The sequence below is a fragment of the Penicillium cataractarum genome, assembly GCF_028827025.1.
Source record: "Penicillium cataractarum strain IBT 29864 chromosome Unknown utg000001l, whole genome shotgun sequence".
Lineage (NCBI taxonomy): Eukaryota > Fungi > Ascomycota > Eurotiomycetes > Eurotiales > Aspergillaceae > Penicillium > Penicillium cataractarum.
In genome coordinates, this window is record NW_026622737.1 from 4,668,959 (window position 1) to 4,682,631 (window position 13,673).

Sequence of the window (13,673 nt, forward strand, 5' to 3'; positions counted from 1 at the left end):
GAAGAGAAAGGGTTCTACAATGAATGTACCCGTCCTCCTTAGATGGTCTGGAGGCGACCTATTAGTTCAATTCCCGCGGACAAGTATGTATTCTCCGTCAATGATGCTTCATCCGGTTGTACTCGATAGAAGTGGGGGCTGCTGCATGGTCATGTGCCCATGACTAAAAAGGGTTGGGGAAAGCTCCTTGAAGCCTTACCCCGAGCCGATAGTAGAGAGTAAGTATTTACTTCTTCAGTATGGCTAGTAGCATTGAAATCGGAACAGTGAACAGGATTGAGGATCTATTTTAAGTCTACTCCGTAAAGAATCCAGACTCTATGATCCGACAAACGGAGGATTTCAAACGCGCCCGTGTTAAAGCGAAGCACGGCGAATGGCCTCGAATTCCTCGGCACCCCGCCTGGCGGACGAACAAATTACGGAGAAGACGGGAGGATCATGGATCAATTCTTTTCAGAGGTAAGGTCCATCGGGATCGGGGGTGGGAGTGGTATCAAGCTTGAGGTAGTTTTTCCGGAAGCTCTCTACTATAGAATCTTCATGTTAATTGCATACTCGTTGACTTGTTGCATGCTATGCTGGTGCCGAAGAAATCTAGTCGGGTTGGGGGCAGTGGAATACCCCGCCAACGGAGCTTTCTGAGACGATTCGACTCGAGGCCGCAGGTTGTAGAACCGGCAACGAACATCGGGCTATCACGGAGAGAGTCGGGAGAAGAGGAAGCTGGAGTGGAACGTCTGGACTGGAGGAGTTAGTTGACGGAGTACATATAGTAGGATGGCTGGTCCATCGAACCACCCCCTCTTTTTTTTCTTCCCTCTGAAAAAGTGCATTAAGTCATCACTCCCGCTGATTTCATTGTGACCTCAGTCCTCCCGTTCAGGACTCAGAGCTCCACCGACCCGGTGAGTAGTTGAACCCAGTCTGGAATTGCCCCCTACTCCCAGCAGTGGTGTTCCCATACCCAAGTGCCTCACCGATGACGATTCTGCCCCTCCATACCTCTAATTTGCCCCTCCTGATTTGCCTGCCCCTCGATGCAATTATTTAACCCTGCCCGCTTTCGTCCTTCGGTAAAGCCCAGAGCTTATTATATGGCATAACTTGCATTCTGACCTCTTCTCTCTTCTCTCTTCTTTTTCCAGCTCCATCACATCTTTTTTACAAACCTTCAATTCCACAACTACCATCATCATTCAATATGGGTGTCACTGAGAAGCTGAGCCGCAAGACCGGTGTCATCGTCGGCGACGACGTTCTCCGTCTCTTCGAGTACGCCCAGGAGAAGCAGTTTGCTATCCCCGCCATCGTAAGTGATTATCCTGGTGTATGACGATGGGTTATGATTTCCCCCGGTCATTATCATCACCACCTATAGTACCACCAGCAAAAGCTAACCATCTTTCAGAACGTCACCTCCTCCTCCACCGTCGTCGCTGCCCTCGAGGCCGCTCGCGACCAAAAGTCCCCCATCTGCCTGCAGGTCTCCCAGGGTGGTGCTGCTTACTTCGCCGGTAAGGGTGTTAGCAATGACGGCCAGGCCGCCTCCATTGCCGGTGCCATCGCCGCTGCTCACTACATCCGTGCCATTGCTCCCACCTACGGCATTCCCGTCGTTCTCCACACCGACCACTGCGCCAAGAAGCTCCTCCCATGGCTCGACGGCATGATGGATGAGGATGAGCGCTACTTCAAGCTCCACGGCGAGCCCCTCTTCTCCAGCCACATGATCGATCTGTCCGAGGAGCCCGTTGAGTGGAACATCTCTACCACCGCCGCCTACCTCAAGCGTGCTGCCCCCATGAAGCAGTGGCTCGAGATGGTAAGTTTTCGCTCCCAACAAATCTAGATTGTTGTATGAGGCGTATACTAATAATCCCTTGCAGGAGATCGGTATCACCGGTGGTGAGGAGGACGGTGTTAACAACGAGGATGTCGACAACAACTCCCTGTACACTCAGCCCGAGGATATCTTCGCCATCCAGCAGGCCCTCGCTCCCATCTCCCCCTACTTCTCCATTGCCGCTGGTTTCGGTAACGTCCACGGTGTCTACAAGCCCGGCAACGTCCGCCTGCACCCCGAGCTCCTCTCCAAGCACCAGGCCTACGTCAAGGAGCAGCTCAAGTCCGAGAAGGACAAGCCCGTCTTCTTCGTCTTCCACGGTGGTTCCGGTTCCTCCAAGGAGGAGTACAAGGAGGCCATCAGCTACGGTGTCGTCAAGGTTAACGTCGACACTGACATGCAGTACGCCTACCTGTCCGGTGTCCGTGACTACGTCCTGAACAAGAAGGACTACCTCATGACCACCGTCGGTAACCCCGATGGCGAGGACAAGCCCAACAAGAAGTACTTCGACCCCCGTGTCTGGGTTCGTGAGGGTGAGAAGAGCATGAGCAAGCGTACCCAGGTTGCTCTTGAGGACTTCAACACCTCCAACCAGATCTAAATGGTGGAAGGTTAATCCTCTTAGCTTTTTATTTTATCCCCGTTCATATCACCCACACACACTGATGCCGTCCTTCGAAGTGAAAGGGCGGCGATGACTTATTACCCAACTTTTTTTTGAAATCATTCCATGCTGCCGAAAAAGTGATCGCGCCTGGGGGATGTTGTGGCGTACCGGTTGTATGTAGCGATGTATTTCGACACGTTGTAATGAAATGAAATGTCCATATTACGGTTTTGATCCGTTGGAAGAAGGATTCATCTCTGGTTGTAGATATCAATATGTAAGGGGGGAGATTATGAGTGCATGACTGGTTCGTATTTTGGATGCACGAGTGCAGAGGCCATGTGACCTTAACAGGTGTCCCAAATCTGTGATTAGAATTTGTGGCCTGAGTGCCTTATTGCCTGGTTATAACACTTGATGCCTCAGGTGTCGACTCTCTAACATTGTTATGTAAGATCGACACATGTCGTCAGTGGCATTTCAAATTCTGCCCGGTCAACCAGCACAATCAAATACATGATGTACAGTATTCTAATTAAATTGCAATCCTCCACTCTTCGAGTCCTCCTCCTCCACTGACGTCTGGCGCATCCTACGCTGGCCCCTCCCACCATCACGGTGTTCCACAGGGACAGCGTGACCCTGGGTCTTTGCGGGAACCCGATTGTTGCAGTGTTCCAGATGTTCCAGACTTCTCCCCCACAACACATCTGATTGGATCATCTCGAGGCATCCTGGAGTCAGCCTGCCAATGAAATGGTGGGGATTGGGTCTCAGAGGGGAAGACCAAACGTGTCGATACCGCCACCCAGGCACACGGATGACAGCGTTGTACTGGAACGCAATGTGTTGGACGCACAAACCGGGTATTTTGGTATTTTGCAAATGGGGATTAAACTGCTGACCCTGTCATTGTTGATTTTTAGACGTGGCTGTTGCATCGAGCTCTTCTCGGTTAACGGCTGATCGGCAATGCCGCCTATTATTCATTATTCATTATTGACTATTGACTCTTTGACTATCGATCAACTTGTCTCTTCTAATAATAACCGAGCTAAACCAGTCTAGAGTCTGGACCCCCCGTCAGAAACCCACTTTTCTTTCATTCTTGGACTTGCTTGTCTCACATCGTTGATCATCCTTCGTTTTTCCGTCATCACTCCGCTTTTTCCTTCTCTCTTTTGGTCTCCCTCCGCTCCGCTACTTGTCGGTCGCTTTGCAATTCTCTACTCGACTACATCCCGTACACTTCTCGTCCACATTCATGTCGACTTGTCTTTCGTTTTTCTGGTGATCTTTTTCTGGCGGGACGTGATGGATTTGGATCTGCGACAAAGCTTATGGCCTCGGGCCGAAGAGTCTGGGACTGACAAGTTTCTCACGCTGATTTCGAATCCTTTTTACTCCCAGGTATGTTTGGATTGTCGCAAACACACAGAGAGAGAGAGGATTAAATGTATACTGACTAGCTACACACAGTTCCAAGTCAGCGCTATCTGGGCCTCACTAGGTACCTCTATCGGCATCTCCGTCCTCCTCGCTTTACTCTTCTCCCTCTTCCGACCCCGTCACAACGTCGTCTATGCGCCCAAAGTGAAACATGCCGATCGCAAACATGCTCCTCCCCCGGTGGGCAAGGGCTTTTTCTCCTGGGTCAAGCCTGTGATCAATACCCGTGAACCGCAACTCATCGAGACCGTCGGATTGGACGCTGCCATCTTCTTGCGCTTCACCAAGATGTGTCGCAACATCTTCATCTTCATCAGCATCATCGGATGTCTGGTTCTTATTCCGGTTAATATCTCGCAAAGTAAAACGACTGGATCCAGCGCCTCGACGGCATTGAGCAAAATGACTCCGCTCTTTGTAACGAATCCAACCGCTATCTGGAGTCAAGTCGTGTGCGCTTGGAGCTTCGATATTATCCTGGCGTTCTTCTTGTGGAGGAATTACAAGGCTGTCAGGGATCTTCGACGACAGTACTTCCAGAGCTCGGAGTATCAGCGGAGTCTGCATGCGCGAACCCTGATGGTCTCCGATATTCCTCCCTCGGACCGCTCTGATGAAGGCATTCTGCGCATCACCGATGAGGTCAATCCTACGGCTGCCCTTCCCCGGGCTGCCATTGGCCGCAATGTGCGTGACTTGCCCGTTATCATTAAAGAGCACGAGGATAATGTCCGTGAATTGGAATCTGTCCTCGCCAAATACCTCAAACGTCCCGACCAATTGCCCGCTAAACGACCCACCATGCGTCCGCCCAAGAGTCAGCGAAACAAGCATCCCGGTGGCAAGGTGGATGCTATTGATTACCTGACCGTGCGAATCCGCGTCTTGGAGGAAGAAATCAAGCACGGACGGGCCTCTATTGATCGCCGTAATGCGATGCCGTATGGATTTGCCAGTTGGGAGAATATCGAGCATGCGCATGCCGTGGCATGGACTGCCCGGAACAAGCATCCCAAGGGCACCACGATTGCTCTTGCACCTCGACCCAGTGATCTTATCTGGGAGAACTTGCCCTTGTCCAAGAAGGCGCGCAAGTGGAAGCGTTTCCTCAATGTCATTTGGGTTACTGCTCTCACTCTCGTGTGGATCGTTCCTAACGCTCTCATTGCGGTGTTCTTGTCCAACTTGAACAACTTGGGTTCCGTTTGGCCAAAGTTTCAAACTTCGCTCTCGGCAAATCCCACGGTCTGGGCTGCTGTTCAGGGTATTGCATCTCCTGCAATTACTTCACTCGTATACCTGGTGTTGCCGATTATTTTCCGACGCCTTTCGATCCAGAGTGGTAGCAAGACCAAGACTTCACGGGAACGACACGTCTTGGGCCAGTTGTATGCGTTCTTCGTGTTCAACAACTTGGTTGTTTTCTCGCTATTCTCTGCTGCGTGGGCCTTTGTCTCCGCTGTGATTGACAAGACTAACACTGATGAGGGCGCTTGGCAGGCTATTGTCGACAGTAACCTGTACCAGAAGTTGATGAGTGCATTGTGTACCGTCTCGCCTTTCTGGGTGACTTACATTCTGCAGCGCAACTTGGGAGCTACCATTGACCTGGTGCAAATGATCAGTTTGGCCTGGGTCTGGTTCGCCAAGACTTTCCTCGCGCCTACACCTCGCCAGTCGATTGAGTGGACCGCTCCGCCCTCGTTTGACTATGCCAGCTACTACAACTACTTCCTGTTCTACGCAACTGTTGCATTGTGCTTCGCCACCCTCCAGCCCATTGTGCTGCCTGTGACGGCACTCTACTTTGGTGTCGATGCCATGCTGAAGAAGTACTTGCTCATGTACGTGTTCGTGACCAAGAACGAGTCAGCCGGAGCCTTTTGGCGTGCCCTGTTCAACCGACTCGTCTTTGCAAGCATTCTCGCCAATGTCATCGTTGCACTCGTCGCAAAGGTTCAGGGTACCTGGACCATGGTCTTCTGCATCATCCCATTACCGTTCCTGATGCTGGGCTTCAAGTTCTACTGCATGAAGACCTTCGACGCCGACATCATGTACTATAACCGCGCCAACCTCACCGACGCCGAAGCCATCGGCGGGTCGAAGATAAGCAAAAAGGCCGCTGATCGCCTCAACTCCAAATTCGGTCACCCAGCCCTCTACAAACCCCTCATGACACCGATGGTCCACGCCAAGGCCGCTGAAGCTCTTAAGGAGATCTACCAGGGCCGACTAGACCACGGCGACATGAACAACGAATACTCCGACATCGCCATGAACCCCATGCTCCCCTCACAACCAGGCAAGGCCGAGCCCGCTCCATTCGAAGTCGTCCCCGAAGCCCACCTAGACTTCTCATACTTCAAGGACCGGGCCGACTTCCGCGACGAATTCGGCGGTGGTATTTATGGCAGACCAGAGGATTTGATGACGGAGCGCTCGCAAACACCGCGCAGCATGCTCGGCGGCGAATGGTCCCCTTCTTCATCACGCGCCTCCTCGCCCGCACCATCTCTCCCTTCGTTACCGGGATTGAAGTTGCAAGAAGGATACCAAGATCCAGACCAGGGTCAGGGCCACATCCACCCAGCCTTCCGTGTCCCACTCTCCCGAGGCGACAGCGGTAATGGGGCGTACGCATCAGACGACATTGGGGATCGTCTACTGAGTCACGCACAGACACCCGGACAGGTAGACATGAATCCGCTCGACCGCTGGCGGACCGGTGGATACGGTCCTGTCCAACAGGACGATGATCCGTATCAGACTTCGTACGAGGCGTACCGTGGAACCCGGTAGAGAGTAGAGAGTTCCTGACTGTACCGGCATCGGCATGTCTGGCGCTTTTCTCTCATCTCTGTGAAAATCATCTCTGTGTGCATATATTTATCTCATTTTTTCGGTCTTGTTTGTTTTGGCGATTTTCTTTTGGGCGAAGGGCGGCTGTTGAGGCGTTGGAGGGGCCTGGTTGTTCTTCTGTACATACATCTGTTGGATACGATATTACGAATATTTTACCTTTTGACCTCTGGGTTGAAGGGGTCTGTGAAAATAGCATCTCTATTGTACAAAATCACATTTTATTGGATGAATATTTCAAGTTGAATAAGAGCTAAAAGGGGTTGGGGTCTGGAAGACTTCGATTCGAGTGGTCTGAATGTGATCTATTGTAAAATCACCCTTCAGTGGAGGATGTTGCAAAGAGACCTTGACTTTGATGGTTCTTTATTGTAAACAGCCAGAGTCCAACCCCAATCTATACAACTCTAGAATGTAACATTAATCATAGAACAGACTCAATAAGACTCGTTCTGGACCTCAGCCAGTGACGAGACGTTCTGAATCTCCCTTTCATACTCCTGAACAGTCTGCTTGCGCTGAACATTCCCCTTGCCAGTCCTCAACATTGGCCGTGCCACATCTGTAACAATAATCCGACTCCGTTCCACTCGAGCATAAACAGGGAGGTCTTTGTTGATCCCCTCGATTGTCAGCCAAATCTGATCCATGAAGTCCCCGCCCGACACCTTCACTGTTGTTTCATCTCCACCTCCCTGTCTTGCATCAAGCTGAAGACGAAGTTTGGCAGTAGGTTCTAGTAAAACCACCGACTTATCAAGACCCGTCCCGATAACAAGAACCTCCTGAATAAGACCCGGATGCTCAGCAAGAATCCGACGCTCCGTCGAAACAGGATGCCATTTCCCTCCTGAATGGAAACACTGCAAATCATCACTGCGACCATGATGCGTCCAGAATCTCTCCTCCGCCGTCCCAGAAACAAGTCGGAATAAATCCTTAGTATCGAACTCGTCCAGTTCAGGGAAGACACAGAAAATAGACTGTTTGTCCTCTGAACTCGGATTTCTCACGAAAACAGCCGAATACAGATCATCCGTTTGACGGCGGAACTCGATATTCGCCTGTGGATGGAAACACAACGAGGTAAAGTCGTCTGGATTGTTGTTTCCTTCCAAATGACGAATTGAAGGCCACATGCCCGTCTCTGTTGATCCTAGACACGTAAACAGTCGTAGACGCGCTGAGACTCTATCGATAGATGACTGCATCACGGACCCACCAGCCCAAACGACCGTTTGGACTCCCCCGCACACCACGTCTTCCACAAGCGCACTATCACCACCGAGTTCATCCATGTGAACGGGTAACAAGAAAAGACACTCCACAGGCGGTGACGAGTTCCTCACGACTCCCGCCGCTGTCTCGATACTAGCCGGTAACCCAGCTGGTGGGTAAATGATGGTATTCCCACTATAAAAAGTAAGAAACAGACTGGCGAATAGCAATCCCGCATGGAAAGGCGGACACATGCTCAGCATACGCGTGCTCGTCATATAAGTATCGAGTAACTCGAAACCGACGGGTGGCCGTAGTTCTCGCTGACGACCGAATGAATAGCCAAACTCGTGCGTCCACAGGATTGGTTTGGGGAAACCGGATGTCCCAGAGGTATGGATTACCACGAGGGGTTCATCTTTGGCTTGTGAATAGGTCTTTGTATATGCGAACTCGCACTCAACATCGTATAGTTCTGCCAGATCGGGCAGTGTCCATATTTGTAGACTGCCGTGTTCTGCGGCGATGGCTGTTGCTGGGGTACTTGGGCTTGCGGATGAAATTAGGAGATGACTGCATTGTGTTTCTTTCATTAATCGGGCTTGGCCGATTGTTCCGTAGCGCGGGGATGTGAGGAGGAGTTTGTAGCCGGCTTTTATGGAGGCGATGAGGACTATGTTGTGACTTAGATCGTTGGGTCCGAGGTAGGATATTGTTGGGAAGTTTTTGCCAGGGCCGAGAGTATTGATGAGCCAGTGGGAGATGGCGTTTACGGCGTTGGCTAGTTTGCGATAGGTGATTTTTCTGGTTCCGAGGCCGTAGCCTGTAGGAGAGATGGGTATCTCGGCGAAAGGTTTTTCTGGGTCCAGCAAGGCGACTTCATCAAGAAGAGTTGGAATGAGTTTGGGAGCTCGTGTTACTTCATCAAGAGAAGCCATTTTGTTATTGGTGTTGCCTTTCTGAGCTAAGATTAGGTCCCGCTATAGTTCCCAATTGACTGGGTTGGGTAGAAAGTACCTTTGATAAGATGGAAATCAGATAAGATCACAATCACGAAGAGTGAGAAGACTTTAGAGAGGAAAAAGGCGCGGTCTTCATTAAATAAAATATCAAATCTCACCATGCCAAGACTTTGATGCTGTAGTAGCCCCCAACCTGCTAGCGGCTCAGCTCCGACTGGAGATTTGAAACTGATTGGTCGGCAAAGCTGACAGGCCGACAACAGTCCCAGAGAACGCAATATGACATATGCTTGGAAAGAAACCAAGGCTCTTCAATGAACGGGCTAGAATGACAAGTGGCCTGGCACTAGGCGTTTTGGGCAATTTAGCGTCCCATCCTTCGCAACTATAGCTTCAAAAGGAAAAGGATCTTCGACATAGTGGAATCTGAACGCGTTTTACGAATTAGAGATATTGATTCGTTGTGATGATAAAGCTGGTAAGATAAAAAAGGGTATCGTTGAATGTCATAAAAAGGAATCTCAATGACCATTAACTCATGTTTCCGGCGGCGGAGTCACCAACGTGGCCATAGATTGTTCCGCAAGTCTCCTATTCCGGAGTACCTGAATTTGTCGTCGTCGCTCTTCGAGTTCAGCCCGTCGCTCAGCCTCCCTGGCTGCCAATTTCTCTCGCCGCCGCTGCGTCTCCTCGCGAGCCTTCTTCAACTCCTCCATCTGCTTCTTTCTTTCCTCCTGGTCCTGTGAAAATGCATAGAAGCCCGTTCCGCGATTGCGAACTTCGGCATCGGCGTCGTAGTGTGCAAATTCCGGCTCGGGTGATAGGTCTCGCTTGGCTGCGAGGCGGGCCATTTGCGCCGCGATGTTCGCGTCTGGATTGAAAGCTTGGGATTGAATGGCTTCACCGTAGATCAGGTTTTCTGGCCGTGAGGGTCGCCAGCGTTCCTCTGTAGCTCGACCGCGATTCTCTTCTTCCTCTTTGGTGCGGGCTGCGCGTGCAGCCTCGGCCCTGGTGCCGTGACGCGTTCGACCAAACTCGTCTTCGTAGGAAACAACGGAAGCATTGTCGTCGTCCTCATTTTCTTCGTCTTCGTCACCGGAGCCACTTTTCTTGCGCTCCTCGTCGGCCCATTTCGTATCAAAGTCGACCAGTCCGGCTTTCTCTCTGCGTCGCAATCGTGATATGTAATCGTCTCCTCCATCCTCATCACTATCTTCACCAGTGAGGTGCACTCCCTTCTTCATATCCTCGTACATGCGCACTTTCTTCGCCATCCGTTGCTTGGATCGATTCAAGGTGGCGCCATCGATTGCCCCAATGTCACGGCTTCGCTTATGTACTTGATTGGAGACATGGTGGTCATCATCCTGGAGATCTGCAGCAGCGCGCTTCTCGGCGCCTTTGTTTTTCTTTGCGAAAAGGTCGCTTTTGGAGGTCTTGGATGGTCGTGGGCGTCCGTGAGAGGTTGTGCCAGAGCCCTGGGAGATGAGGGAGGATAGTTGGCTGGTGAAAGCGAGGTTGGACGATGATGTGATCTCTTGTGTCTTAGATGATTTGGCCTTGGGTTTGCCGTACAGCGATGACTGTTCCGAGGCCATGATGTAGCTGTTGCAGCTCCGCACGTGAATGTTGAAAGGACGGAGTCGAGAACAATCTCCGGAGTCGATAACGATATCGATAGCGCGATAAGAGTTTCGGCCTGGTTTCACAGGCTGAAATGGCTGAGTCATCCGCTGACTTAGCAGATGCCCCGCGGGCCCCACGAAGTGACGAGCTCGAGGATCTTTGACTCAATCCTTCTATTCTCTTATTTCTGATTTTCTAATTGTCACTTGTTCCATACGGTCAAAATCTGTGCATCTTCACATATCCCTGATTTTAAATATACCCCCAGAACTATCCAATTGACCGTTTCCATCAACATGTCCGCCAACCCTATCTATCTCGGCATTATTGGTAGGATACCCCTCCGCAATTTAAAGCTTCATGCTTCATCTATGGAATTCCCTCTAATATTTCCTTCCAGGCGTCGGCGGTGTTGGCACTGCGTTCCTCTCCCAGCTTGCCCGCCTCCCCAATGCTCCCAAGCTCGTCCTCCTCGCCCGTTCTTCGCAGACCCTCCTCGCTCCGACACCGGCCTACTCACCGGCCATTCCCGCGGCCGACTGGGCAACCGCCGCCGCAGGCCCTTCTCTGACCAAGACCGGTGCCCTGCCCGCCGAGGAGATTGCTACCTACCTTGCATCTGCCCCCGGACGTGCTATCCTGGTTGACAACACCTCCGACATCAACCTCGCCCGCCAGTACCCCACATTCCTGAAGAAGGGCATCTCAATCGTGACCCCCAACAAGAAGGGTTTCTCCGATGACCTCTCCCTGTGGAAGGATATCTTCGCCTCTGCCGCGGAGGGCAAGGCCCTCGTCTACCACGAGAGCACTGTCGGTGCTGGTCTGCCCGTGCTGTCGACCCTTAAGGACCTAGTCGCTACTGGCGATGAGGTTACTCGCATCGAGGGTGTCTTCTCCGGTACTCTCTCTTTCCTCTTCAACACCTTTGCCCCGGCCTCCGGCTCTTCGGATGCCAAGTGGAGCACCGTCGTTGCCCAGGCCAAGGAGCTTGGCTACACCGAGCCTGACCCTCGTGATGATCTGAACGGCATGGACGTCGCCCGCAAGCTGACCATCCTGGCCCGTCTGGCTGGTCTGGAGGTTTCCAGCCCGGACTCATTCCCTATTGAGTCTCTCATCCCTACCGAGCTGGCCTCGTTGCCTTCTTCGTCCGACGGCATTGCCGAGTTCATGAAGCGTCTGCCAGAGTTTGATGCTCAGATGGCTAACATCAAGGACACTGCCGAGAAGGAGGGCAAGGTTGTGCGTTACGTTGGTAGCATCGACGTTGCTGCCAAGAGCGTCAAGGTTGGTCTGCAGACTTTCGAGAAGGATAGCGCTATCGCTGGTCTGAAGGGCAGTGACAACATCATCAGCTTCTACACCAAGCGGTACGGTGCCAACCCGTTGATCGTGCAGGGTGCCGGTGCCGGTGGTGACGTTACTGCCATGGGTGTCTCGGCCGATCTGATCAAGGTCGTGCAGCGCCTGCAGTAATTCTATACAGAATAAAAGTAACTAGATATCCAACGACTTGAAAATTCGTCATGAAAAGCAATTGAAATGTCAGCGCTGAAGAATACGACCATTTTATATGTACGCTTCTTTTAATTGAAGGGTAGAGAGATGTTCCACATGCTGCTCCTTCGTCGTCGTCGTGTGTTTTCCTCCTGGGATATGCATGACTGGGACAGTTAGTGTTAGGTTCTCTGGGATTGCATCCAAAGATCATCTCTTTCTCAGAGAATGAATATCGAGGATTATTTCCATAGTCAGACCGCTATCTTGCTTGTCTGCATATGAGGATTGCACTCTTTCCACATGGATTGCTGAACCGGGGTTGTCGGTCGGCACCACAGTGTAGAAGAATCATAAATATATTCACAATAAGTATAACTGAAGCTTGGTCAAGTGTGGTCAGTCTCGATCGAGGTGGGCGTACCATATGAGACTGCCAACATGGGTATCGCCTTAACAGGTCGCAGGAAATAAACGCCACAAACTCCAGCATGACAAAACTCGCAAACAGACCGTGATCTGTGTAATAACAGTAAAATCCTCAAAGAAAAAGCAATCAAGCTCGTCGCGTCAATCGGCGTTTCACGTCTCCGTCAGCCCCGAAAGAAGTATGACCATCGGCAGTAGGAGCAGTATTCTCCCTCCCAGCATCTTGACTCCTCACCGTACCTTTGCTCCTTGACGTATGTCCGGACTTTCCAGAGTCACTATCCCCAGAATCCGTCTCGACGCCGCACAACCCAAATGCCCGTCTTTGCCCGCCAGGCCGTTCCTGCAAACTCGGTGCCCGTGGCCGTTGATGGCCCCGCGCGCGTCCTCCGATCCAGGGAAATTCCCATAGAATCATGCGGTAGATATAGAGACCAGCGTCGAAGACGATGAGAGCTGCCCATGGGACGATGGTGATGAGGCCGAGGAGGAACTATAGCAAGCGGAGAAGTCAGCCGGCGTGTTTGAACGGGAGAATACTTCTCCAACCATGAGAAAGAAGATTGACATACGAAGATGCGCACTGCCCAGCTCTCAAATTGGATGAGCTGCGGCGGGAGAATGGAGTACCACGCCATAATCTATGGCTGGCTACCTCGACAAGGTCCCCGATGACCGAGTCTGCAGTCGCTGCTTGCGAAACGGGCAATAGAGCTCGATACCTTCCTCTCTTAGACCTTTGTATTGTTGGCCAGTGACCCCCTCACAAGCCTGATGTCTCGGAAATTGACGCAGTCCGCTAGTCCTGTGTGATGCTGTCCTCCCCACTCCCCATAATCCGGGGTAATACGATACTCTGCCTGGGGCAGGTGGGACGTCCGAAGGGGGGTCCAGTGCACAGCGCAGAGCACACAAGTGCGCTTGGAACTCCGAGTTAAGAGGTATTCCAGAACACGCGCCCCTCCCCGCACAGTCCCTGTCTGGAGCCTGGGGAAAGGAACGAAGTTAGGACGGCTCGCGATGCGGAGGTAAGAAGGCGGTGTCGGAGCAGCCGAGGAAGCTCGGGATGCAGGGGCTAGGGGAGCTGTAGGGAATGAGACAGCTGACTTTGGAGAGTTCAAATGAAGGAGAGGAAGGGTTTCGAGGGTCCAGGGAGGAGCCTCACTGTCGT

General features: G+C 51.8%; 6 protein-coding genes across 6 annotated transcripts; 3 read left to right on the plus strand and 3 right to left on the minus strand.

Moving 5' to 3' along the window:
- Window positions 1–1,204: 1,204 nt before the first annotated feature.
- N7496_001633 (fructose-bisphosphate aldolase FBA1) lies at window positions 1,205–2,450 on the plus strand (the record flags this gene model as incomplete). Its single annotated transcript, XM_056694564.1, has 3 exons — window positions 1,205–1,312; window positions 1,412–1,825; window positions 1,890–2,450. The coding sequence occupies 3 exons, from the start codon at window positions 1,205–1,207 to the stop codon at window positions 2,448–2,450; spliced, it is 1,083 nt and encodes a 360-aa protein (XP_056561293.1).
- Window positions 2,451–3,770: 1,320 nt separating this feature from the next.
- On the plus strand, window positions 3,771–6,707 carry N7496_001634 (putative DUF221 domain protein; the record flags this gene model as incomplete). Its single annotated transcript, XM_056694565.1, has 2 exons — window positions 3,771–3,866; window positions 3,936–6,707. 2 exons carry the CDS (start codon window positions 3,771–3,773, stop codon window positions 6,705–6,707), a joined length of 2,868 nt encoding a protein of 955 aa, XP_056561294.1.
- Window positions 6,708–7,204: 497 nt separating this feature from the next.
- N7496_001635 (NRPS-like enzyme) lies at window positions 7,205–8,923 on the minus strand (the record flags this gene model as incomplete). Its single annotated transcript, XM_056694566.1, has 1 exon — window positions 7,205–8,923. The coding sequence occupies one exon, from the start codon at window positions 8,921–8,923 to the stop codon at window positions 7,205–7,207; it is 1,719 nt and encodes a 572-aa protein (XP_056561295.1).
- A 560-nt stretch (window positions 8,924–9,483) lies between these two features.
- Window positions 9,484–10,545, minus strand: N7496_001636 (CCDC174 family protein; the record flags this gene model as incomplete). The annotated part of the gene is made up of 1 exon (XM_056694567.1): window positions 9,484–10,545. One exon carries the CDS (start codon window positions 10,543–10,545, stop codon window positions 9,484–9,486), a length of 1,062 nt encoding a protein of 353 aa, XP_056561296.1.
- Window positions 10,546–10,869: 324 nt separating this feature from the next.
- N7496_001637 (homoserine dehydrogenase) lies at window positions 10,870–12,052 on the plus strand (the record flags this gene model as incomplete). Its single annotated transcript, XM_056694568.1, has 2 exons — window positions 10,870–10,903; window positions 10,974–12,052. The coding sequence occupies 2 exons, from the start codon at window positions 10,870–10,872 to the stop codon at window positions 12,050–12,052; spliced, it is 1,113 nt and encodes a 370-aa protein (XP_056561297.1).
- Window positions 12,053–12,629: 577 nt separating this feature from the next.
- Window positions 12,630–13,140, minus strand: N7496_001638 (uncharacterized protein; the record flags this gene model as incomplete). The annotated part of the gene is made up of 2 exons (XM_056694569.1): window positions 12,630–12,995; window positions 13,075–13,140. The coding sequence occupies 2 exons, from the start codon at window positions 13,138–13,140 to the stop codon at window positions 12,630–12,632; spliced, it is 432 nt and encodes a 143-aa protein (XP_056561298.1).
- Between the last annotated feature and the right edge of the window lie 533 nt (window positions 13,141–13,673).